This window comes from Callorhinchus milii, unplaced genomic scaffold (assembly GCF_018977255.1).
Source record: "Callorhinchus milii isolate IMCB2004 unplaced genomic scaffold, IMCB_Cmil_1.0 Scaffold12, whole genome shotgun sequence".
In the NCBI taxonomy this organism is placed as follows: Eukaryota; Metazoa; Chordata; class Chondrichthyes; order Chimaeriformes; family Callorhinchidae; genus Callorhinchus; species Callorhinchus milii.
The window spans coordinates 19,184,184-19,208,075 of record NW_024704753.1 but is presented as its reverse complement, the minus strand read 5'-3'; the positions used below and the strand labels follow the sequence as shown (position 1 = coordinate 19,208,075).

The following is a 23,892-nucleotide window of genomic DNA, read 5'->3' as shown; positions in this document are numbered from 1 at the left end:
CACCCACAAATTATACAGTCACTTTCCAGTATATTCTGTGAAGCACTTGGGAGACGTCTTGAAGACGTGATAAGACGCTGTATTGAAAGCAAGGATTATTATTGTTATTATTAAGGACCATTTAAAGTTTTTTTTAAAAAAACCTACAAAATAAAAGCCTGGAGGTCTTTTTTTAAAAAAAAATTCAAGTTTTTTTTCATATCAAAAGAGGGCGAAAATCTTTTTCTTTTTAACAAAAAATATACAAATACAATCCCAGGAAACTTTTGGGAAAATCTGCATTTGACACAAAGCCTATATATAAATGACTCAAAAAGCTTCACAAGACTTCACCTCTGGTAATCACTAATAAGTCATAATAATAAGTCAGTGTTTACCCCTCACATGAGCAGGAGATCCCCCTATTCCCCCTCACCTTTGGCTTCTGCCCCCCCCAAAAACAAACAAAATTGACCTATTGCAACTCACACCATCAATGGGATTCCTTCCAAAGGAAGGTTTGTGGGGCTGTTGTTGTTGTGGTGGTGGTGGTGTGTGATTGGCTCAGTGTGTTTGGTAAACACCAGAGTAAACAGCGTGAACCAGGAAACCACAACATGTGGGGAGGTCCCAGGGGCTGAGGCTGGGGTGGGCTTGAGCTGGGAATGGGCTGAGAGGCTGGGGGCCTGGGGGGCTGGGCGGGGAGGCTGGGCTGGGGGGCTGGGCTGGGGGGCTGGGCGGGGAGGCTGGGCGGCTGGGCTGGGGGCCTGGGGGGCTGGGCTGGGGGGCTGGGCGGGGAGGCTGGGCTGGGGGGCTGGGCTGGGGGGCTGGGCGGGGAGGCTGGGCGGCTGGGCTGGGAGGCTGGGAGGCTGGGCTGGGGGCTGGGCTGGGGGGCTGGGCGGGGGGGCTGGGAGGCTGGGAGGATGGGCTGAGATTGAGAGGCTGGGAGGATGGGCTGAGATTGAGAGGCTGGGAGGATGGGCTGAGGCTGAGCTGAGAGGCTGGGCTGGGAGGCTGGGCTGAGGCTTAGAGGTTGGACTGGGGTTGGGGGGCTGGGCTGGAGGCTGAGAGGCTGAGCTGAGAGGCTGAGAGGCTGAGCTGAGAGGCTGAGAGGTTGGACTGGGGCTGGGGGTTGGGCTGGAGGCTGAGCTGAGAGGCTGAGCTGGGGCTGGGGGTTGGGCTGGAGGCTGAGAGGCTGAGCTGAGAGGCTGAGAGGTTGGACCTGGGCTGGGGGTTGGGCTGGAGGCTGAGAGGCTGAGCTGAGAGGCTGAGAGGTTGGACTGGGGCTGGGGGGTTGGGCTGGAGCCTGAGAGGCTGAGCTGGGGCTGGGGGGTTGGGCTGAGCTGAGAGGCTGAGCTGGGGCTGGGGGTTGGGCTGGAGGCTGAGCTGGGGCTGGGGGTTGGGCTGAGCTGAGAGGCTGAGCTGGGGCTGGGGGGTTGGGCTGGAGGCTGAGCTGGGGCTGGGGGTTGGGCTGGAGGCTGAGCTGGGGGTTGGGGCTGCTTTGGGGTTGGGAACATTCCTGGAAACACAGTAACTGGAAGTTGACACACAGTGAAGTGAAAGCTGGAACCAGCCTCACAACCAACAGCTTTCACTGGGCACCAGGGGGTGGTCTGTGTATCACCCACTGCCTCTGTCCCTCTCTCTCTCTCTCTCTCTGTCATGGACTTTAATACATCCACAGTTGGTAAGTCAACTTATTTGCTTTAAAAAACAACTCTCTGCGCCTGAGAGCTCAGCTCAGAGTCAGTGTGAGTCAGGAGCTCAGTCACACAGGCAGAGCAGCTTGGAAGAGTTCTAAGACGCTTTCTGTTGGCACAGTGATGGGGGGGTTTAATCCCCCTCTCCTACCCCCACCCGGTGCATTGGAATGGGAGAGAATAGAGAGAGGAAGAGTGAGAGGAGAGAATGTAAGAGAAAGCAGATTGTCGTGCAGTTCAGAGGTTTCTGTTCCCAGTCACTTCCTTCCCAGTGTAAGTTGTCCATCCTCAGTACCTCATGTTGATCAGAACAGGAGTGGGAGGGACAGAGAGAAGGACCTGAAGTTCATGTGGACCATAAACACCAGCAAAGGCTGCTTTGGGCCAAGCGTCTGGTTTCCACGACTAACAGTCTCTCGTGTAGATGTTAAGCGTCACACTATGTGCTACATCTGGTGAAATGTCCCTTTAGGTCCTTTTCGTTGCTCAGAATATTTTCCAGACGTGTTTAAAGGCGTATTAAACGTCTTCTCGACACCTCGTATATCTGTGGATTCCTGTAGCTCAGTGGTTAGAGCGCTCGCCTCGCAAGAGAGAGGACCTGGGCTCAATTCCCAGCCGGGGGCAAAACCTTGGGCAAGTTTCCTTACTCCCCACACATGCCTTATAATAAACCCTCAAGAAGAAAATGTGTTCACATCAACCCACGGCTGTTTGTGGGGACGCTGCTGTGCACAATTGGCTGCCGCGTTTCGTCCACAAATATACGGTTAATTCACTTTACAGTCTATTCTGTGAAGCCCCTTGAGACGTCTCGAAGACCTGATCAGGCGCTGTGTCAAATGCAAAGATTATTATTATTATAGAGCTCTCGGCTCGCAAGCGAGAGGACCTGGGTTCGATTCCCGGGCAGAAAAGTCGGGCAAGTTTCCTCACTGCGCGCGCGCGCACACACACACGGACACGCCTCCGTTTACTCAGCAGGAAGTAGGAAAATGTTCCCTTTCCCTGTTTCAGGTCCAGGTGAAGGTGACGTTGACGGCACAGAGGATGAGGAAGGGCCGACGGCGCCACCTGCTGAGATGCTGGAGGATCTCGCGGGCTATGAGGGAACCATCTCATTGGGAGGTCAGGGTACTTTTTAGGTAGTTTTGTGCTGTTGAACTCATCTACAAAGGAACTGCTCTGAGCCAACAAACAGAAGAGACTTTCACCCCATCGCCCTGGAACCCAGGTCCCTAATAATAATCCTGGCATTTGATACAGCACCTGATCACGTCTTCGAGACGTCTCAAAGCGCTTCACAGGATACACTGTCAAGTGCAGTGACTGTGTATATTTTGTGGGAGAAACGGCAGCCAATTGCGCACAGCAGCGTCCCCACCGACAGTCATCCGATGCTTCACCCAATCTGAGGGCAGTCTGTTCAGTGCAGAATTTTCTCAAACAATACATGCACAGCGGCCTTTTCGACCACTATTACTTAGGATGTGGACTGTCACTGAAATGGTTTTGTGCACTTTATAATCTCAAGATTTACAATACTGAAATGAGATGCGCATCATGGGTTTTGGTTATATGATGAAATGATATAACGTTGAAGTTGATCAGTTTCCTTGGTTTCAGATGGAAACGTGGTTCCTCCACCAGCTCTTCGACTGGGTAATGAAAGTGAACAGCACGTTCCTCCTCTAGAGTGGAGGTATATCCAATCTCCTCCATATACTGTACTTTTGTCGACCTGATATCACGCTATTAGTTGGTAACCCATTTATAATTTGCACTCATTTGGATAAAATCTGTTTTTTTTAAATTGCTGAATCCTAATACTGTATTTCCCACAGACTTGGAGTAATGTAACCAGCTTTGAATGTGTCTGTGACGCAGTCTAGCGTTTTATTCTGGGTATAAATAAGTGAATAAGTTTTGCTCCTACTAGTACGTGCCCGTTTAACGATTTGGTCACTCAATCCATGACTGACTGTGCGCAATTGGCTGCCGCGCTTCGCCCACAAAACATAGTCAGTACACTTTATAGCATATTTCTGTGAAGCCCTTTGAGACGTCTTGAAGACGTGATGAGGCGCTGTGTCAAACACAAGGATTATTATTATTTGCGTCTTTTGCCAGTTCAGATGATTTGTGACTATTTCTTTCCCTTCTTTCTAGAATCCCTACCGTGACTGAAGATGTAGCCAGACACGCCTTGTACCAGTTTGCTGCCAGTCGCTGCTGTTACCAGACCAGCCCCTCTCAGGACATGGTCTTTCAAGATCTAAAACCACTCAACACGTACAGGGTAAAAAGGACCGTCATCTTCTGGTCCATTTGCTTCCTGCAGTTGGTACTTCAAAAAGAGGATAAATGTTGATATATAATTCCTGTGCCACGAGATCTGTTAGAATAAAGGCATAATGTGCAGCTGCCATTCTTTGCCCTGGTAAAGCACGATGGCCTTATAGACCTATTCATCCTGAAATTATTTGGTAGTTTCTTTTTTCTTTCAGTATCATCTCGAGACCTTCACTGAGGTCAGGTTACCCGAATGGGTCCATGTCCCATTTACTGGTGAGAACTATATACACAGTGTTGCTAACTAACGTTAACTAAAGGATCGCCAGCATGTTTGTAAGTAATGTCGTCAAGTGGAACGACTGTGTCATTGTACATAAACAAGAGAATGAAATGCGGCTCGCCTCTCAGTGCAGCAACTTGAGCAACATGCGCTTAAGTGGGATTCTCTTACAAACTCGCATGTGAGTTATAGTTCACGCTGAATAAAATTTCTTTCCTTCAAAACCCACAAAACACTGCAAAGTCGATTCGCTTTACAGTGTATTCTGTGAGGCGCTTTGAGAATTCTCGATGAGGCGCTGTATCAAATGCAAGGGTTATTATTAATTAATTATTCTGCCCCCCCCCCCCCCCAGGTCAGAAGGTTGACAGCAGTGATTATGGTTCTCCTCCCCTCCCTTGGGACATCGCAGTTAAGGCTCCTCCAATGTTTCAGAACCACACACATAAAGTCCCAGTTCCTCACACGGCCGGGGTAAAGGTAAATACCGTGTCTCTTCCTCAGAAAAAAAATGTTACTTTTAACTTTCAACTGAGTCCCTGTTCTGGATCTCACCTGCTGGACCTCCCACACCCTGATCAGGTTCACTAACCGCAGGCCATTAACAGGTACATTTAATAATTCAGTCACTCAATCCGCGACTGTTCGTGGGACTCTGCTGTGCACGATTTGGCTGCTGCATTTCCCCCATAAAGTATACAGTCACTACATTTGACAGTATATTCTGTGAAGCGGTTTGAGACATCTCGCGGACGCTGCATTTCCTGTGAGCTCTCATGTCTGGTATTTCCCTCGCTCCTAATAAATTAGGGGACGATTCAAATGTTGTGGTATGGAAATATGCACATCTCTCATTTCCATTTGGATTTACAGACCTCAAATGTTATATCGTTCCTTTTCTGACCAACAATCAATCAGTCAAGGATTATTATTATTATTTACCAGCAGGTGCAAAATACTCCATTCCCCTCACTCCGCATATATATATATATAGATAAAAAAATCTTAATTTCACAGAGTGAGAAGATAACTGGGAATGAATGGCACTTTAGAAGTCAGCAGTGGCCGAATAACCTGATTTTATTTCATACCATTTTGTTTCAGAAGTGCCACAAGTGCAGGGGCAGAGGAAAATACAAATGTGCTAAATGTTGGGGGAAAGGAAATGTGAGTATAGATCACGGAGTCTTAGTGAATTGTTCTACAATTTGCCTGTGAAGTAACGTGAGTTACAGTCTGCATTAGTACTGTACACATCCATGGTCACTGTTGTCGGGCTGTTTGACGGAGGGAAGGGAACAAACGGGGGGAGAAAAGGGAAGAACAAGAATACGATCTCAACCCAAACCAACCCTGACACCTACAAACGTTGTATGCTTCTCCCACAGAATATACAGTCACTACACTTGACAGTATATTCTTGAAGCGCTTTGAGACGTCTAGAAGACATGATAAGGCACTATATCAAATGCGAGGATTATTATAATTATAATAACATATATCTCAGCGGCATTGGGATATGAAAGTGGTTTCTTAAACAAGGTTTTAATGCTGTGTGGGGGGTGAGTGCTTCACAGGACTCCATAAAGTCAATAGATTATCAGCTTCTTTTTTTTTAAAAATAGATAAAATGTGCACCTTGCCGTGGTCATGGCATAGTGAGAAATAAACGGTGCCTTCCTTGTCACGGTACAGGAGTCATAAGGTAAAAGAAAAGCTTTATTGTATATTTTGCGTCGTTGCGCCCACAAAACACACAGTCACTACACTCTACAATGTATCCTGTGAAGCGCTTTGAGACGTCTCGCAGACGTGATAAGGCGCTGCATCAGATGCCGGGATTTTTATTATTTTCCTCAGACACAGCAGATTTTTACTCTGCAACCAACTTCACAACATCCAGTCTCACTGAGCACAGTTGCGTGAAGATTCCACGCCTCTTTTTATAAGCATTGAAGCCTCCTCAAACAAACAGGAGCGTGTGGGAACTTGCCAGCTATTTTGATGAAAGCACAAATGTCACTATTTTAAGACACAATAAAAAAAGACTCCCATTAAAATAATTCAAATACAAATGCAGGAAAGCACTTAAAAAAAACAATTCAGTCGAAGCGTGGAATGCATCGTTTGGTAAGATTTGTAGATTGAAAGTTTATTTGTTCAGTATTTTGGGTTTATTTTTTTTTAAGATGTGGCCCGTGTTTGGGGCGAGGCACAAGGACTTGTCAGGTGTGCAAGGCTAGAGGCTGGTTGTTGTTCTACATTCAACTGACCGTAAAATGGTAAGTGGCACTTTTAGGGTAAACACACACACACAGTTGGGATGCGCACTCCTGTAGCTCAGTGGAATCCCTTCAAAAATAATAAGGATTTGGTCACTCAACCCACGGCTGTTTGTGGGGACGCTGCTGTGTGCAATCGGCTGCCGCGTTTCTCCCACAAAATATACAGACAGTTCACTTTACAGTGTATCGCGTGAAGCGCTTTGAGACGTCTCGACGACCTGATAAGGCGCTGCATCAAATGCAAAGATCGTTCTATCGGACACCATTGCAGTAACCAATCAACATGCCTAAGAGCATACAAACCAGAAGGTTCCACGTACACGCTCCACCTACCTGCGTTTGGAAGGGATGGAGGGAGAGACACTTCCTGCTTATCTAATTCTCGAGAATAATAGACGTGGGTTAGCGAGAGCCAAGGCTTGAGGGAAGCCTCGAATGTGTTGGGAGTACTGCTGGAGTTTTAACAGCTAAAAACACAGTTTGTCATTGAGAGCACTATCTGGCAAAATTCTTGCTGCTTGTCTAGCAAAGACCACCCTAGGCTCCAGGGCTTTGGCTGGCAGGGCTAATGGGAAAGAGAGAGAGAATCCTTGTTCCCAGCGACTGGGCTGCCCCTGCAAGTCCTGTCAATAGGCTCGGCTGGTGGTTCTGTCATTAGTAGCGCTTTGCAGACCAACCTGGTTCCAACATAATTGTCCCAATAAGTTTCTGTCTGAACAGTAGTTTGTGTTGTTTTCATCGGGACACAAACCCACACAAACCTCACAAAGCACAATTAAAACATATCCCACCGAAATTGATCTGTGGAAACGTAATTAAGTCTTCAGAATCCGATCCCAAATAAATGACTTTTTCATTAGGGTCAACAATGCATTTGAACAAATCGCTGACCAGGAAGTTGGACTTCCTGTCACTCTCTTCAGCAAAGTGACTGGGCAGAATATCTTTGTGGACGAAAGTTACCAGGTAACAAGTGTGCATTTGTAATATTTCACAAGTTTCTCTTTGCCTACATTATTTTGAGTCTTGTAGCTCAGTGGTTAGAGCTCTCGCCTCGCAAGTGAGGGGTCCAGGGTTCGATGCTCGGGTAAGTCAGGGCGAAACCATAGGGAAGTTTCCTTACTCCACACACACGCCTCTGTATACCAGTTTACTACCGGTTGTTAGTTGATTGGCGGATCGCTTTTCCGGGTGTAATAATCTCTTCCAAAAAGAACGTGGTCACTCAATCCACGGATGTTTGTGGGACACCGCTGTGCGCAATTGGCCTCTGGGTTGATGCATTTCTTGTTTAGTAAATACTTCTCTCCCCCTCCCAGGTCTATCCTGTTTTGGGTTTCCCAGACCCTCTGATTGATCAAGCTTCCTACAAAGGGGTCCAGGAACACCAGCAGAGGTTCGCTGGGAAAACACGGATTCTACAACAGGTAACTTCAAACTTAGAATATTAACGGCTTTGGCTCTCTGTCTGTCACCTCCTCACTGGTATAATTTTATTGAGTAGAAGATAGGATTGTTTGCCATAACAAATAAATGTTCAGGTGGATGTTAAAAGATACCACAATACTATTGGAAAAGAGAAGGTAGTTTCTCCCTCCCGGTGTCCTGGCCAACAATCCCCCAGATAAAATTGGACACTTAATCCATGGCTGTTTGTGGGACGCTGCTGTGTGTAACTGGCTGCCACGTTTCGCCCACAAAATACAGTCACACCACTTTATACAGTGTATCCCGTGAAGCGCTTTGAGACGTGTTGCCGACCTGATAAGGCGTTATATCCAACACCAGGATTAACAATAATCCTTGCATTTGATACACGCCTTTTCACGTCTTCGAGACGTCTCAAAGCGCCGCATTATAATTATTACTACTACAACAACAAAGTACTGTTTCCTTTTGATAGCGACAGACAATTGAGCTCATTCCAGTCACCCAAGTGCACTTCCAGTGGAAAGGACGGACACACGACTACTTTGTGTACGGGACCGAGAACAAAGTGTACGCTCCCCACTACCCTGCCAAATGCTGCTGCACCATCTTATAAACTCACAGCTGCACCAGAACTTCACCACAGTATATCCGAGGAGCAAACGTTTCAAGACCAAGATCAGCTTTTCTTTTAAATATAAACTTAATGTAGCGACTGTGAAGCAACCAGTATCGTTGTACCTTATCTATCGTACACCACTAGTTACAAGGATAACTACACACCACAGTACCCACATTAGTATATCTGGTTCGGCTCGTGAATGCACCAGGTTCTGTTATCATCCCTGCACTACTCTATCGACCGTGTATAAAGGCCACATTTGAAAACTTTTAAATTGTCCGAGTTAAATGAACTTAACGGTTGAGCTGCAGCAAGGTTAGCATGACATTATCACAACGTTCACAAGCCATGCGATGACAGCAAAGCTTTTAGTGCGTTTGCTGAAGATATTGATAGAGGAACGACTTAATGTAAAGATCATATAACACAGTGCAGCAACTCCTAAGGCAAATTGGTACTTCACCTATATCTAGCCCTGGGGACAGAACTAAATGAAGTGCACAAATCTAAAGAACAAAGCATTGAACAAGTCCATTACTCCCACAGAATACGATGCAACACATCATCAGCTCTACCCCACCCATTTCACAAGGAAAAATACTGCAATTTACTGTTTTAAATCCTTTTTCTGTATCAAAATGTACATCCACAATGAGAGATTTCCACCTGAATCAGACCACAAAACCACTCACCTGTATCTCCAATCCCTGCTCAACTTCTCCTCTCGTTCTCAGATGCCTTGTACAAGCCCCCAAACCCACTGTGTGCTTTCCGTATCCAATTAAACAGCAACTGTCGGCAAACGAGTCAGCTGTGGGGGTTTAACAACAGCTGAACCTATTATTCCCTCACTTTCCAGCAACGGTTATCGAATAGTAATCAGGAGGTGAAACTCTGACTATTTCATTCACCTGCCCAGCCCATGGACTAATTTATAGTATCCAAGCACTGTGCTGCCCTGACTCAGCTCACGTCAGGATTGATCCTCGATCTCTCTGGAGTGTGTTTTCTCATGAAAAGAGGGTAAGGGGTGACCCGATAAGAGGTCTTCAAAATGATGAAAGGTTTTGAGAGGGTCGACATAGGGAAGATGCTTCCACTTGTGGGGGAGACCAAAACCAGGGGCCATCAATATAAAATAGTCACAAGCAGATCAAATAGGGAAGTTAGAAGAAATGTATTCACACAGAGAGTGGCGGGAATGTGGAACATGTTACCACAAGGAGTTGTTGAGGCAAATAGCATAGATGTATTCAAGGGGAAGATGGAGAGGTACGTGAGGGAGAAAGGAATAGAAGGTGATGCTTGAAGGCTTAGTTGAGGAAGGGCAGGAGGAGGCTCAGGTGGAGCATAAACACCGGCACAGACCAGTTGGGCTGAACGGCCTATTTCCGTGCTGTACATTCTAATGTATAGATCAGCACATCAGATGGTACTTACCCATTGAATGATTGAAAGCCTTCACCTTATCAATTGTAACGTATGGAATAAAGAGCAAACCTGAGATACATGATCGACACCAAACTCATATGAAACTATAATCCACAAATGCTTTCATCACTCAAGAGATCATTGATCACTAGATACACATATATATATCTATGCTGGAAACCTGAAATAAAACTAGAGAATGCACAGGAGATCAGTACACATAGCAGAACTTAAGAGATGAACGTGAAACACTGTCGAATTTTTCTTTCAGATGTGGAGCTATTTAAATGGTTGGTATGATATATTTCCTATATAACAAAGTGTCTATCCTTAATGGGGAGGGAGAGGGAAAAAACACTGCTGATAAAGATCAAACTGCTGCAGAAACTAACATTTGGACGTTCTTCTTGTTGCGCCACAGGTCACTGTTCAGTGATTGAGAGGCAGCAGTTACTTAAAACAAGTTCTTGATGTCATTGTATGTAAGACAAGCAGAACTGTACTGAAGTGTGTAAATAAAAGGCACTCAACCTCAATCATTGGTGATATCAAGCTTACTTTTCTGTTCACTTTAAGTGCTGTGTAATTACACTGATCACAGATTCGGAAATAATAATTGGACCCATCAGTTGCTTTCAAAGCTGTTATTACACAGGTCATCTGCTTTAGAACACTGTGGGAGGGGTGAAGAGAATTTAGAGTATTTTCACTGCCCTTCTTTTCTGCATATATTCCTTTTAACATCCCCCAGTGCTCCCCCTCCTGATCTGCATTATCATTTCTGCCACCTTATACTGCTTTCACCCACAAAATATACAGTCAATTCACTTCACGGTATATCCTGTGAAGCACTTTGAGACGTCTCAAAGACACGATTAGGATTAAGTGTATCCAATGCAAGGATTATTATTATTATTATTTCCCAGTTGATAAAACAATTTCTCCAAATAATAACGAACGTATAATGAGTTCCAGTTCCATTTCCAACATCCATTTGTAAATGGAAGACAAACGCAAGTGATTCTCAACCTTCTACCTGAAACAACCTGCAAGTCATGTCTATAAAATAATAATGTAAGTTAGTGAGCAATATATTATATAAATGTGCATTTCAGCAGAGGTAAATCCAGAGAGAATCTCTTCATGGGGAGGGATGGGGTATAAAGAGGGGTAAGAGAGCAGATACAGAAAAGGCAGACAGAAGACACAACAAGATTTATGTAAAGGGAGGCATGAAGGGTAAAAGGAAGAGGTGCAGAGGGAGTTGGGGAGTGCACAGAGACAGCAGGAACATTCAATGCACCAAGGGAAGGAAAGGAAGCAAGTGTAAATAGAAGCCAGAGCAGACAGATTCATCCTCAGGCAGAGCAGACAGACAGGAAGAGAGAAAAAAAATGCACCTTAAGAAGAAGCCTTTGCCCACAAAATACAGTCAATTCACTTGACAGTATTTTCTGTGAAGCACTTTGGGACGTCTCAAAGACTTGATAAGGCGCGAGCGATATCAAATACAAGGATCATTAGGAGTATTATATTAAGGCAGAAAGTTGAAAATGACAAGATGCAAAGACAAGACAGATAGAATACAGAAAACGTGGACGACAAAAGGATTTAGCGGACAGATATTAAGGAGGAGGAGGGGGGAAAAGCGTCAAACTCAGAAAGGGAGGCAGACGGGAGAGAAAAACCTACAACAGTGCGGTACTGAAAACCTGAAAATCTCTAACGACCCTAAATTCTCTTTTCTCTCAAATAAACTCTTTACAGAACCATTCTCTTTGTTTCACTGTGAGCACACTACGATTTATTTAAGACTCATGAAACAAAACGCTGTTTTTTTACGCTTAGGTGGTGATTATATTTTATAGTTTACGGTCAACTTTATCATAAAAAAGTGGGAAATCAAAAGCATTTGGGGGAGGGAGCACCGATATAGAAACCTCTTGATCTGGGTCTTTAACTTTTGGCGTGTGAAAAAAAGTCAAGGACAGAACAGAATTAAAAATACAACATTAGACATGGCTTTACTGACAATTCTGAACTTTCTTCATACAACCAATATCTTTTTGTTTAAAAAAACCAAACAAATGAAAAGTCAAAATTCCATCTCAAGGAATAAAAGGGCTGCGTGGTTAAAAACAGACTACAGAATTAGGACGTCTAAAAGTTCGGCCTCAGACACATTTGTTTGGTTTCGCATTCAATGCCCCAAAGACACTTGAACTGAATTGGCAGCTCAGCCCAGTCCAAACAGAGAGGAGAGTTTACACTTTATTCAATGTGAAGGAGTCTCTCAGACAGAGTCTCGGACTATTACAACCACCAAATGATCTTCGTCCACTTTTCCCAATGTCCTAAGAGCGGCCTGGAGGAACTGTTGGGAGAATTCACAGGGTGGGAAGGCGTACAGCATCCCCGTGTTATCCTTGTCCTTCGGGCCGCCGATCGGCAAACTGATTACCCCCGCAGCTTGTTTCTGCTTCAAATAGGACACAAGGTTCCTGAGGAGTCTCTGCTGGAGACCAGGTTCCACCGCCACAGCCCCAGCTCCCCCCTCAGCCCTTGGTGGGGCCTGCACAGCAAGCAACACAACGTAACCGTCAGGGCTGCCCTGTTTGATGCGACGAGTCACTTCATCCAATTTGGGCTGGTCAAGGCGAAGGCGCTGTGCGATTTTCAGCTGAGAAACTTTAACACCGGTCGTAAAGTCCTTCAGAAGAACATTTACCACAGCAAGGTCTCCCTCTAGAGTGTGCATATTTGTTGGAAAGCAGCTGTTTTTAAGTACGAGGACACCATTCCAAGCGAGCGTCAGTGTTTGGGCGAACTCCATTAAGTTGGTTGGTTTCTTGGTCTCTGGCTTTGGCTCCTCGACGCAAGATTTAGCCTCGGGCTCAATTTCACTAGTTCTATGATTACGGTCATTCTCTTTCTTTTTCAATTGTATGGGTTCGTGCACTTCTGTGAGTGTTTTATCTTCGGCAGTGGCAGAGGCGTGTCGATTGTCGGGGAGTACAGGAACCTGTTCCTTATCTGTCCCGCTGTCTGCTCCTCGAGCATCACGATTCCTCTTGTCCGGGCTTTGTTCTAAAGAGCCCCGGAGCTTTGCCCTCACACGCTCTTCGTAGGGTGAGTGAACAGGACGTGCCCGATCGTTGGAAAGGCTCCTTTGTTTCCTCCGCTCCTCCCAGGACTTGACAATACTGCGATCATTCTCTCGCTCGTTCTGCCATCGGTCCCGACTTCGGCTGCGGATTGAAGTGCTGTAATTGTCGGAGTTGTTCCGTCGGTCCAGGCTTTTGGCGGGACTCGTCCAGTCCCCATCAGCGAAGTTCCTCTCCCTGTCATGGTACAAGGGGAGAGGCGGGGTCCTGTCCCGAGTCCTCGGCTCGGTACGTTCCAAACTCCTGTGCCGCCCATAACCATCAGCGAGCAAGTCATAATGTACCGGCAATGGTACCTGCTGATACTGCTGCTGGTAACGACTCTCCTCAACCTTCGCAAAATCGACTCGCAGTCTCCGGTCGGGTCCTCCGAGAGGAAATCCCCGCATCTGCGCACAAGCTGCTTGAGCAGCGTCCAAACTCTCATACTGTATGTAAGCAAAACTATCTCCTTTAACATAATCAATGGTACGAATACTGCCAAAGCGGTCAAATTCCCTGGCCAGGGCAGCCAGCGACGTTAGCGGGCCAAGTCCGCCAACCCACAAGCGAGTGGTCGGGTTTGCTTTGCCGTAGCCAATCTTAACGTGGTTCCTCCCGATCATACGGCCCGACATGGCCACCTTCGCCCGGTGCGCCATGTCTAAATTCTGAAACTTTAAGAAGCCGTAAGCGCCCCCCTGCCCTCTGGCCGGCCGTTTGATGACCACCTCATCGATGATGCCGTACTTCTCGAAAGCTCGTCTCAAATCATTCTCGGACACGTTGTGGTCCAAGTTGCCGATGAACAAATTCCTGGTGGCCCTTTTGTCGTCTTCGGGCATCAAGTCGTCCTCCTGCACAGGGTAGCTGAACGCCCGGCCGCGCTCGTCGTACATCCCGTAATAATCCAAAGACCTCTCCCGCTCCCTGGGCAAGGGCACGGTCTCCAGCGGGTAGTTGGCGTGCCTCGTTCTTTGATCCCGGAGGGCGCAGGCCCCCGGAGACAGAGACCGCTGCCTGTACTGGTACCCGGCGTGAACGGGCACGTAGTTGACCTCCGGCGGGGTGCAGCTCCGCCGCTTGGGGTAGACGGGTTCGATCTTCAGGGCGCGGTCGTACAGGACCAACCTGCCCTTGGCGTGCCTGGCCTCCTTGGCGTCCTCGTGGTGCCGGAAGTGCACGTACGCCAGCCGGCCGGCCTCGGGCGTGTGGGACGTGGTGATGCTCACCTCCCCGAACTTCTTGAACTCGTGGAAGAGGCTGTCCTCCACCGCCTCGTTGGTCAGTTGGGCGCCCAAGTTACTGACCACCAGCATCTTGTAGTCCAGCCCCGCGCTCGCTCTGCCGCCGCCGCCGCTGTTGTTGTTGTTGCTGTCCCCCCCTTTGCTCTTCTGCCCGGAGGAGGAGGAGGAGGAGCCGCCGGCGGTCCGGGCCGAGGGCGGTCTGGCGGTGTTGGCGGCGGCGGCGGCGGTGGTGGTGGCGGCTTCGTGTGGGTGATGGTGGTGCCCTCGCTCCTCCCCCCCACCCCCACCCCTCCTGCCGCCGCCGCCGCCGCTGTTGCTGTTGGACTTGTCGCCGCTGCCCGGGGCTCGGTCTCGGCTGCGGCTGCGGCTCCGCACCGCCTGGTGTTTGTTGCTCAGCCCGGCCTTGTGGTAGTTACCCCCTCCCCGGCTCCCCTCGCAGTCCTCGCGGCCTCCCCGGCTCTCCCTCCCGGCCTCTCCTCCCCGGTCCCGGTTTTCCCGCTCTCTCTCTCCCTCTCCCGCTCGCGCTCTCTCTCCCTCTCCCTCTCGCGCTCCCTCTCCCGCTCCCGATCACGTTCCCGCTCGCGCTCCCGGGGCCTTTTGGCTGATCTCCCGCCGCCGCCGCCGCCCGGGGCCGAACCGGGGCTCGAATCGCGCTCGCTCTGCCTCTTCATCCTGACCTGTCCCTCCTTCCCTTTCCCCGCTCGCCGCCAGCTCGGCCCCCGCTTTCCCGCTTACTCTCGTCCCGAGGCTTCACCCCCACTCCCCACTCCCCACTCGCCGCCGCCAACCCCCCCAAACCCCCCCACCGCGAAGCCCGCGCTAGGCCGCAAACCAGACTCCCGCCCACACCGGCCCCCGTGACCCCTGACCCGGGCCCCAACCGACCGCAAGCCGCGTGGAAAGGAACGAACGGATGGTCGCGGCCCCGGCCCCGGCCCGCGTGCACACCCAGCGCCGCCGCCGCCGCCGCTACAAAAGAACCGTTACTGCCTCCCCGAGCCTCCCGGCCGCCATATTGCCAGTCAGAGAGAAACCCCCCCCCCCTTCCCGAAGAATGCGCGCCGCTTTCCAGCCGGCCGGTCGGCGCCGTACGTCACCACGCCTCGCGCCGCACGTCACCGCGCCTCGCGCCGCCGTGTCAGCACGTCACCACGCCTCGCGCCGCACGTCACCGCGCCTCTCCGCCCTTTCTGTCAGCTCCGGCCAGCCGACCCGCGCGCTACGTCACCGCGTCTCGCGCTCCGCTCGCCGGCAGAGCCGGAGGGAGCGCGCGCGCCGCGCGGCTTTGGATGACGTCAACACGTGGCTGGCTGGCTGGCCCGCCCACCCACGTGGCCCCCACTCCAGCTGCTTGGACCCACCACCCCAACCTGTTAGTCAGTCAGTTAGTAGTTGGTTAGTGAGTGAGTTAGTTAGTGCTTTGGCTGCTGGTCAGCAGGAGCTCCCGAGGACTGGTCGGCCCTTCAGCCCCTGGGATACCGCGGCTCAGGAACCCGGACTGGAGGCCGTCCCCCCGGTGGGGGAGGGGTTGGGGGTCGATTCCATTGCCAAACGCCTCACTTTGGGGCCAGTTCAGCACTTGGTAATTTGGTGCAAACAAACTTCAGCCAATGTGGGTCCAAACCGATCTGCCGGTGGGGATACCTCACAGTACCAAAGGCTCCTCCGAGTGTCACTCGTGTGACGAGTCGTTTTGGTTTTAAAAAAAAATTAACCTCCACTGATGCTCATCACACGAAGGGATTCTTAAACACAATTGCAATCCGGGTCGTTCTTCCTGACTATTAATATCACCTCCGACACTCATCACTGCATTGACAGGAATAGGAAACGGATAAGAAAAGCACTGTGGTTTCCTCGGCCGAGGGGAGGCGGATGCTATTTTATTACGGAAAGTTTTAATCTCCAGCAATGTGCAGAAGTCTCTCGGAGTGAATTACCAGCTCAGCCGCAGAGGTCCACAGCAGATTAACTAACACACAGGAACCAGTAATGTGATTGGGTGTTTCAAATCCAACATCATACAATCAGGTTTCTGGTGCCAAATCTGGGCAACCGGTTGGGTAACTCGAAATTGAGCCAAACACTAGTAGCTGGAGTGTCCCTGCAACTGTACACCGATCAGTCAGCCATCAATCCTGGTAACACTATGGAAATTGCATCAAAGAGGAAATGAAGCAGCTCAATGCCCTCAGCAGGTAGCCAACCAATGATTAATACACACAATAGTCTGATCCCATCAACAGCTTTTGTCCACACGTGGACTTCTCCGCCCAGGGAATGAGCAGGCACGGGAACCCGGGTTATTTCTTCCTCCATAAATCAAGGCACGAGGCTAATTGTACATCATCAACTGCTCGCCTGCTCAGCTCAGTGCAGCACATGAATGATACCTGTATCTGGTCTCAATGGTTTGTTTCTGCAGTATTGACAGTATCTTATCCTGCCTACCATTACCAACAAAAACAATATATGGAATATTAACCTTCAAAGTGACAGATTTAGCCAAAATATTTTAATTAACAATGTACAGTATTTCTTCAGTACAATTTCTCAGAAAAATGAACTTTACAGACATTAAAAAGTATACGAAAGCTGTCAGTGTGCGCGCTTGATGTAGGATGCTTTCTTCACTCTACACATCCAACCATGTAACTTGCAAGTCTCCATGGGGGTTCCTTGCAATGAAAGGAAACTTGCTCATCTACCCTCCCTCCTGCTTGGATCCTTAAACAGACTTTCCAGATTTCCACCATGAATCCTGACATTGGTTGACAAAACAATTAAAATTAATTTCCAGAATTAGGTAAACAGGAAGCGTCCCTCCAGTGAGAGAGAGAGTGAGAGCGCATTCCATTCCAACATTCTGTCTCTGGGATTTCCATGTGTGGGTGGGATTGGTTTGGATACTCTTTAAGAATGATGATGGGTTTCTTCATGTGTCAGACACCCGGCTGTCCAAATAACATTGACAAAATAACCAATGAGGAGTCATAACATTACTTAGTAACTTCAGGAAGATGCAGGTTGTATTTGCTGTCTGTTGTTGGGATCAAAAATCCAGGAGCATACTCAAAGCCAAACTCATCAGCACCAGTTTCCAAGTCTGACAATTGTACTGCAACAGTGGACATCTCACCATGTATCAAAACCCACAGCATCTGAAAAGGTTACTGGCATATTCTTTAAATGTTACTTTAAAAATCTAGGCAGCAGAGATAAATAACCGAACTGACAGAAACCAGCACTGACAAGTATTCAATACACCTTAGCTAAGGCTTTTTATGAATGGGAAATATAGAATTCAAAAGAAAAGTCAATACATATCTTAAAACTGTCTTACTATCAGTCCTAACCCAACAAATTCCGGTAAGGCCCACTCTTTCAAATAGAACTAGAAAGGCATTCAACTCATCTTATTTTAAATAAAGTATTAAATCAACATTGCCAACGGTGCTACGGGTACAAATGCAGCCTAAGATGGAGTACTCTTTCACTTGTTCTCTGTGCCAGGAAAGAGAATGTGCTCGAGATGCCCCTGAACTCCATTCACAGCACATCCCCAAAGATCAACAATGTATAGCAACAGTTGGAGTGCCAACGTGCCTCACACACACGTGCATATACAGGCCTGATTAGGTGCGATAACCTCGCTTTCAGATCCCTGAGCATTACTTAGCCTATATGTACACTCGAATGCAACTCATTCATTATCCAGAAACAACACGTAGCAAAGCTCCCGAGACGAGGGAACAAGCAAATCGGACTCGTGGTTCGCAGCTGACTTTCAATACAGAGAAAAAACGAACAGCATTGTAATCGTCCCCCATCAAACACATTACTCAAACCTTTTGAGCAAGAGAAAAAGATGGAACACTTATTGCTAGAGGAAAGGGAGATTTAACATCAATCGGTCTGGATTCTTTTACAAGCCAGGATCTAGAGTTGAAACATCATTGTCGGCAAATGAAAGAGCTGTTAACACAATGTTGATACACCTTCAGAAACCCCTTCTCACAGACCCACACAGCTCAGTGGTAAGTAGAATTGCTAAATTTTGGTTATCCTTTTAGGAGCTTGAGAAACTTACTATCATGCACTCCCAACTCGTGAGGTTTTTTTCCCAAAACAACACAGCTCTAACAAGCAGCACTTCCAAAGAAACATTTTTATTTTATAGCAAATCTCAGACGTTAGTCCCTTTTTATTAATAAATTATAAAAAAGGTGAGTGAAAAAACAATGAAAATGTACAATAGAGAGGTGGTCACGAGGCGCTATGAGTTACTAAAGGTCTCTCCTGATCTTAGCATCATTGGGAGCGTACAAGTGCATCAATTCTTTGATTTTTCGGATAAAGTCTGATTTCTCTGCACAGCCTTTGCACGATTCTCCCCACACGTCCAAGATCTTCTTCAGCTCCTTAACTCGGAGGGTCTTCAGATCTACAGTGCTGAGATCCACCTGCTTGTCTGTCATACAACACAGCAGAAAAGAGCAGATTAATAAAAATGTTCAGTGGCATCCTCATACATTAATCCTTGCATTTGATATCGTGCCTTATCACATCTTCAAAACGTCTTAGTGCTTCACAGAATATACTGTAAAGTGAATTGATTGTATAGTTTTTGAGCGAAATGTGGTTGTGGATTGAATTAAATTTTTTTTAAAAGTGATCCACCAATTGACTAAAAAACAGGTTCCTTCTTACTGCTGGTAAACAGAGGTGTGTGTGGAGTAAGGAAACTTGCCTAAGGTTTCGTCCTGCCCGGGAATCGAACCCAGGTCATCTCGCTTGCGAGGCGAGCACTCTAGCCACTGAGCTACAGGACTGCACAAATACAAGGAAATGCAGCTGCAAACAGGCCCCAGTGCTACTGTAATCAATAAGATGTAGAGGTGACAGATAGAGAGAGGCATTAGTAGTGGAGAGCTTACCGTATTTCAGCTCACAGATCTGACTATCCATCTTCTTCAGCTTCTCACAGATTTTCTCGACTGGCATGTGATAGCTCATGGGCTTGGAGACTTCGTTAATTATTTTTGTTGCTGCATCACTTGTGGCTCCCAAGTAATAACACTGAAAACAAGCGAGAGTCAGTTAATAAGTTTAGGATTCTGCTGCCTTCCCTTTCCAGATTCTCCCACCACTCTCCTCTTTAGACACCAGTTAGATGATGATCTAAGAATTAGTGTGGCCTCAACAGGCAGTCCAATTTCACCCCCCCCGCAACCACTCCATCTCATCTTGCCCACCCACTCCCCCCAGTAGCCCGTAAATGTTATGTTTCTGGAAGGGAAACAAAAAACCTTTCTCAAATAGGGTACCCAGCCCTTAGCAGCCAACAGGTTGGATGCCCCCTGATCTAAGGTAACAGCACTCCCTTCTCTCTCTACATCTAAATAAGCAACTCAATGGAGAATCACATAAATTGAGTCATTCCATTATCCAGATGGCTAGGGTTGAGTCTTCCACCAGAATCTGCATGATCAATGAATTCATAAAACTACAGGATCCTTATGATAAATTTCTTTTTGGTTACATACTTGAATCAAACAATTTTGTGATCCAACTAATTTTACTGTTGAAATAAACACTGTGGGGTCATTCATCAGAGGTGTGTGTACAAGGTGAAAAAAACGCCATGACAGTAAACCTGCGACGCAGTGGATGCAATCCACATAAATTTTAAAGTACAATACATGTAAAATTGACCACTTACAAATCTGTTCTCCTTGCCCTTGACACCCTTGCACGCTTTGACAAGGTGTTTCTCTATACTAGGAGGAGTGAACTCCACTTGGTCATCATTTAGGATCTTGTAAAGCCGCTCCAGGAAACTAACACAAACTGAAAGAAAAGAAAATCGTCCTTCATTAACACTTCCGCACAGAAGTTGGTACCTACCCACAGCACAAGGCTGACGGGCAAACCCTTCAACTGGGTGTCAAATGGAACCAGCAAACAAGTACCTTGTTGGTTTTCATAGAAATTCATTCATACAAATCATCTAAGCCAGAGGTTTGCAATGGGTGGAAATCCTAACTTTCTCTTGTTCACGTTTACAATAACAGATTACATTTATATAGATAATGCTCTTCACACAAGATAACGTTAGGGTAAAGGGTTGGGCACTGAGGAATGGGGGAGTTGGCCATAGGCACATTCAAAGAGGTAGGATTTGAGGTGGGACTTAAAAAAACAAAAATAGTGGGGGTGAGATGGAGTGACAGGGAGTTGGGGAACTGAAGGCTTGGCCACCAATGGTGGAGAGGAGAGAACGCACAGCGAGCACAAGGAACCAGAGCAGAGTGGGTGGGTGCAAGAGCAGGTCATGAAAGACCCCAAAGGAAGGCAAACAATTCACAGTTAAAGGACACTTCATAATAGACACACAGGTGCATCCCAAACCACTTGTAGATCAGCTTACAACCTCTGAATATTCATCTGGTAGAGGTGATTGATCAGTTAAATTTCTCCCAGCCGCACCCACCCCACCTATTTGTAACTTCCAGCAAAACAATGAATTCATTTTGCATGTACGATAACTATTAGGAGGAAAATAGTCTTTCATTGTCATTCACAGTTCAAAAGGTAGGGGATCCTTTGTGGCACCCAGATAGTATGATAGTAGCAAAGACTGAGATGCTATGGAAGTCTGTCACTATAAATAACATCACACACAAATTGGGCTCATGTGTCGGAAGTACACAATATGAACTAACTTACAGAGAAATACATGTTTGTGACACATTCAGTGGCCCATTAGCACAAGCACATTGGTTGCCGTCTAAACCAGCAACTTGGCTAAGCTTCATGTGCCCAACCATCAACTTCTTCACAATTCAAATGACACATCAGCCAACTTGTACCCATCAAAGAAATCACCGACAGGCAGCCAGTCTCCCCTCACCATCACGTCTTGGCTCAGTTGGTAACCATCTGACTTCAGGGTCAAGCCCCCACCACCCACCAGTTTGAGATCAGTCTGGGAATGACATTCAAACACGTCATCTATCAAATGACACAGACAGGAACAGGAGGCCATTCAGCCCCTCGAGCCTGTTCCGCCATTCTATTCTACAAGATCATGGCTGATCTGTACCTCGCCCCGTATCCCGGTACCCCGACCTCACAAAGGTCTATCATCAGAGCCCCACCGCCTCTGTGTCTGTGTCTCTCTGTGTGTCTGTGTGTGAGTGTCTGTCTCTCTGTGTGTCTGTGTCTCTGTGTCTGTGTGTGTGTGTGTTTCTCTGTGTGTAAGTGTCTCTGTGTGTGTGTGTGTCTCTCTGTGTCTGTGTCTCTGTGTGTGTGTGTGTGTGTGTGTGTATGAGTGTCTGTCTGTCTCTCTCTCTGTGTCTCTCTGTGTGTCTGTGTCTCTCTGTCTCTCTCTGTGTGTCTGTGTCTCTCTCTGTGTGTCTGTGTGTGAGTGTCTGTGTGTCTCTGTGTGTGTCTGTGTCTCTCTGTGTGTCTCTCTGTGTCTGTGTGTCTGTGTCTGTCTGTGTCTCTCTGTGTGTGAGTGTCTGTGTCTCTGTGTGTGAGTGTCTGTGTCTCTCTGTGTGTCTGTGTGTGAGTGTGTGTGAGAGTGATGCCTCTCAGCCTCTTACCTTCACAATCGCCCTCCTTCAGGGCCTCAACCGGCATCACCGCCATCACCGCCACCGTCACCAGGGCCACAGCCGCCACCAAACGGCTCGTCAACGGCATCGTCTCGGGGTCGTCCAACACCGCCAAGTCCCCCACAGTCTCCGTCACAGTCCCCCTCACAGACTGACTCTCACGCCCTCACTAACCGCCTTCACCGCTCACCAACTGACTGACCGGCAGCTCGGCGCTGTGTGCAGCGCAACCAAACTATCCCTCGCTCCACCCCATTGGCCGCTCGCAGTCCCGCCCCTCGCCATCCGCTGCTCTGATTGGGCAGCACTAGCGTCACTCGCAGCCGCGTCACCGCCAGGCTAGCGGGTTAGGTTGTACCCGGGCTCCCGGCGGCCAGTTGGCGCCTCGTGATTGGCGGGGTCGGCAGCGCCGGGAGCCAATGGGGAGCGGACAGCGGGCTCTCCCCGCAGGCGGCTGCGCGTCACTTCCTTGGTTACGCGGTTGCTGGGCGCCGCGTGTACGTCACTGCGCCGCGGGGTCACGTCACTGCGTCTTTAAAGAGCCATCAGCACAGCTGAGTTGGCAGTGCTGTGCGTGTGTTCAGTTATGGTCGAAACACAAAACACAGTCACTACACTTTACAGTGTATTGGGAGACCCGTATCTCAGTGGCTGGTTGGAGCCCTCTGGAGCGAGCGAGCGAGCGAGCGGGAGGGAGGGTTCCTTACGCCCCACGTTACCAGCGGTCAGGAGGAACCCGGCGGCCGAGTTGTGGGCGGATCGCTTTTCTGGGGGTAATAATCCCTTTCACAATAGTAATAATAATGATAATAATTTGGTCCCTCCGCCCGCGGCTGTTGGTGGGAACGCCGCTGTGCGCGATCGGCTGCCGCCTTCCGCAAACAAATTACGGTCCCGTTCACTTTGCAGCGTATCCTGTGAAGCGCTTCTCGAGACGTCTCGAAGACCTGATGAGGCGCTGTGTCAAATGCAAAGATCATTATTGATATTATTAGTCGCCACACCCAGCAATGAGAGAAAGTTCCGAGCTTTTCCTCGGGTGACTTCTCGCTCATGTCTGAGTTTGCTTAGGATGTTCTTGCATTTGTAACAAGTGTTTTTTTTTCTCTTCACAGAGACTATCTACTTAGATGAACATGTTGTTTATTTGACGACTAAAACAATATTGTTCGACTGGTAATAGACATGTTTTATGAGCATCAGGTGGCGCTGTCAAACTTACGTTGAGTTTATTCTCTACGTGACGAGGTGATGCCTCATGAGAGTTTGCTGCGCAGCTAAAACCAAGACACAGAATTACTTGTTAAATCAAGACTTTAATTTTTAGGCATTAAGGAATTACACATCACAGCAATTTGGTGAATAGGAAAACAAATTGCAAGTATTTACATCTAAAATTCACATCACATTGTCTGACATGCTAACACAATATATACAGTAAAATCCCCCTATCGGTACTTTCTTTCACCAATTCGTCCTGACTGTTTCCCTGAACGGAACAGAAAGGGACAATTCTATTAAGTACACACAACAGGAGTGGGAAGGTCTTTCTGAAAGTACAACTGAACAGTGAGTCTTGTGAAAAGTCATGTGCCATTATGGCTATGTGCTTTTCTCAACCCATTCGCCCTCCCTCTACCCCCTTCCTCTCCCCCACCCCCCACCCCACTCCCCAACCACCCCACAAAGCCTGGAAAGTCAAAACTGGCTTCAAGTATCCCCCCCTCAGTCAACAGTTGGTTTGCTTCACCTAACATTAGATAGATGACCTGCTTTAACAAACCCATTGCCACTTCGTGCAATGGGAATGAAGCAGTTTGCAAAGAACTGAGTGCAATGTTTAGCAACCACAGCGTCCCCCCC

The 23,892-nt window shown here is 47.9% G+C and overlaps 3 protein-coding genes across 3 annotated transcripts; 1 reads left to right on the top strand and 2 right to left on the bottom strand.

The window, feature by feature from the left end:
* The first annotated feature begins 1,440 nt into the window (after nucleotides 1-1,440).
* On the top strand, nucleotides 1,441-10,556 carry LOC103176767 (protein SSUH2 homolog). Its single transcript, XM_007890521.2, has 12 exons — nucleotides 1,441-1,666; nucleotides 2,697-2,807; nucleotides 3,306-3,381; nucleotides 3,849-3,978; nucleotides 4,187-4,247; nucleotides 4,610-4,734; nucleotides 5,359-5,421; nucleotides 5,880-5,959; nucleotides 6,444-6,536; nucleotides 7,400-7,505; nucleotides 7,859-7,966; nucleotides 8,443-10,556. The coding sequence occupies exons 1-12, from the start codon at nucleotides 1,642-1,644 to the stop codon at nucleotides 8,581-8,583; spliced, it is 1,119 nt and encodes a 372-aa protein (XP_007888712.2). The 5' UTR covers nucleotides 1,441-1,641; the 3' UTR covers nucleotides 8,584-10,556.
* A 1,462-nt stretch (nucleotides 10,557-12,018) lies between these two features.
* On the bottom strand, nucleotides 12,019-15,286 carry LOC103176819 (putative RNA-binding protein 15B). The gene is made up of 2 exons (XM_042339717.1): nucleotides 14,936-15,286; nucleotides 12,019-14,609 (listed from the first exon to the last, which is right to left on the bottom strand). Exons 1-2 carry the CDS (start codon nucleotides 15,079-15,081, stop codon nucleotides 12,314-12,316), a joined length of 2,442 nt encoding a protein of 813 aa, XP_042195651.1. The 5' UTR covers nucleotides 15,082-15,286; the 3' UTR covers nucleotides 12,019-12,313.
* Nucleotides 15,287-18,588: 3,302 nt separating this feature from the next.
* On the bottom strand, nucleotides 18,589-22,208 carry manf (mesencephalic astrocyte-derived neurotrophic factor). The gene is given in 4 exon segments (NM_001292323.1): nucleotides 18,589-18,881; nucleotides 19,348-19,489; nucleotides 20,133-20,260; nucleotides 22,018-22,208. Coding segments are annotated over 4 exon segments (555 nt in total). The 5' UTR covers nucleotides 22,118-22,208; the 3' UTR covers nucleotides 18,589-18,696.
* Nucleotides 22,209-23,892: the final 1,684 nt, after the last annotated feature.

Bases quoted from the DNA above. Each gene is read 5' to 3' on its own strand.
- LOC103176767 (XM_007890521.2), top strand. From the start codon at position 1,642: ATGGACTTTAATACATCCACAGTTG. The intron at 2,808-3,305 runs GTCAGGGTACTT...CCTTGGTTTCAG, and splicing joins GGGAACCATCTCATTGGGAG to ATGGAAACGTGGTTCCTCCA. The intron at 3,979-4,186 runs GTAAAAAGGACC...TTTTTCTTTCAG, and splicing joins AACCACTCAACACGTACAGG to TATCATCTCGAGACCTTCAC.
- LOC103176819 (XM_042339717.1), bottom strand. From the start codon at position 15,081: ATGAAGAGGCAGAGCGAGCGCGATTCGAGCCCCGGTTCGGCCCCGGGC. The intron at 14,610-14,935 runs GCGCGAGCGGGA...CAACACCGCCAG, and splicing joins GAGAGGGAGAGGGAGAGAGA to ACCGCCCTCGGCCCGGACCG.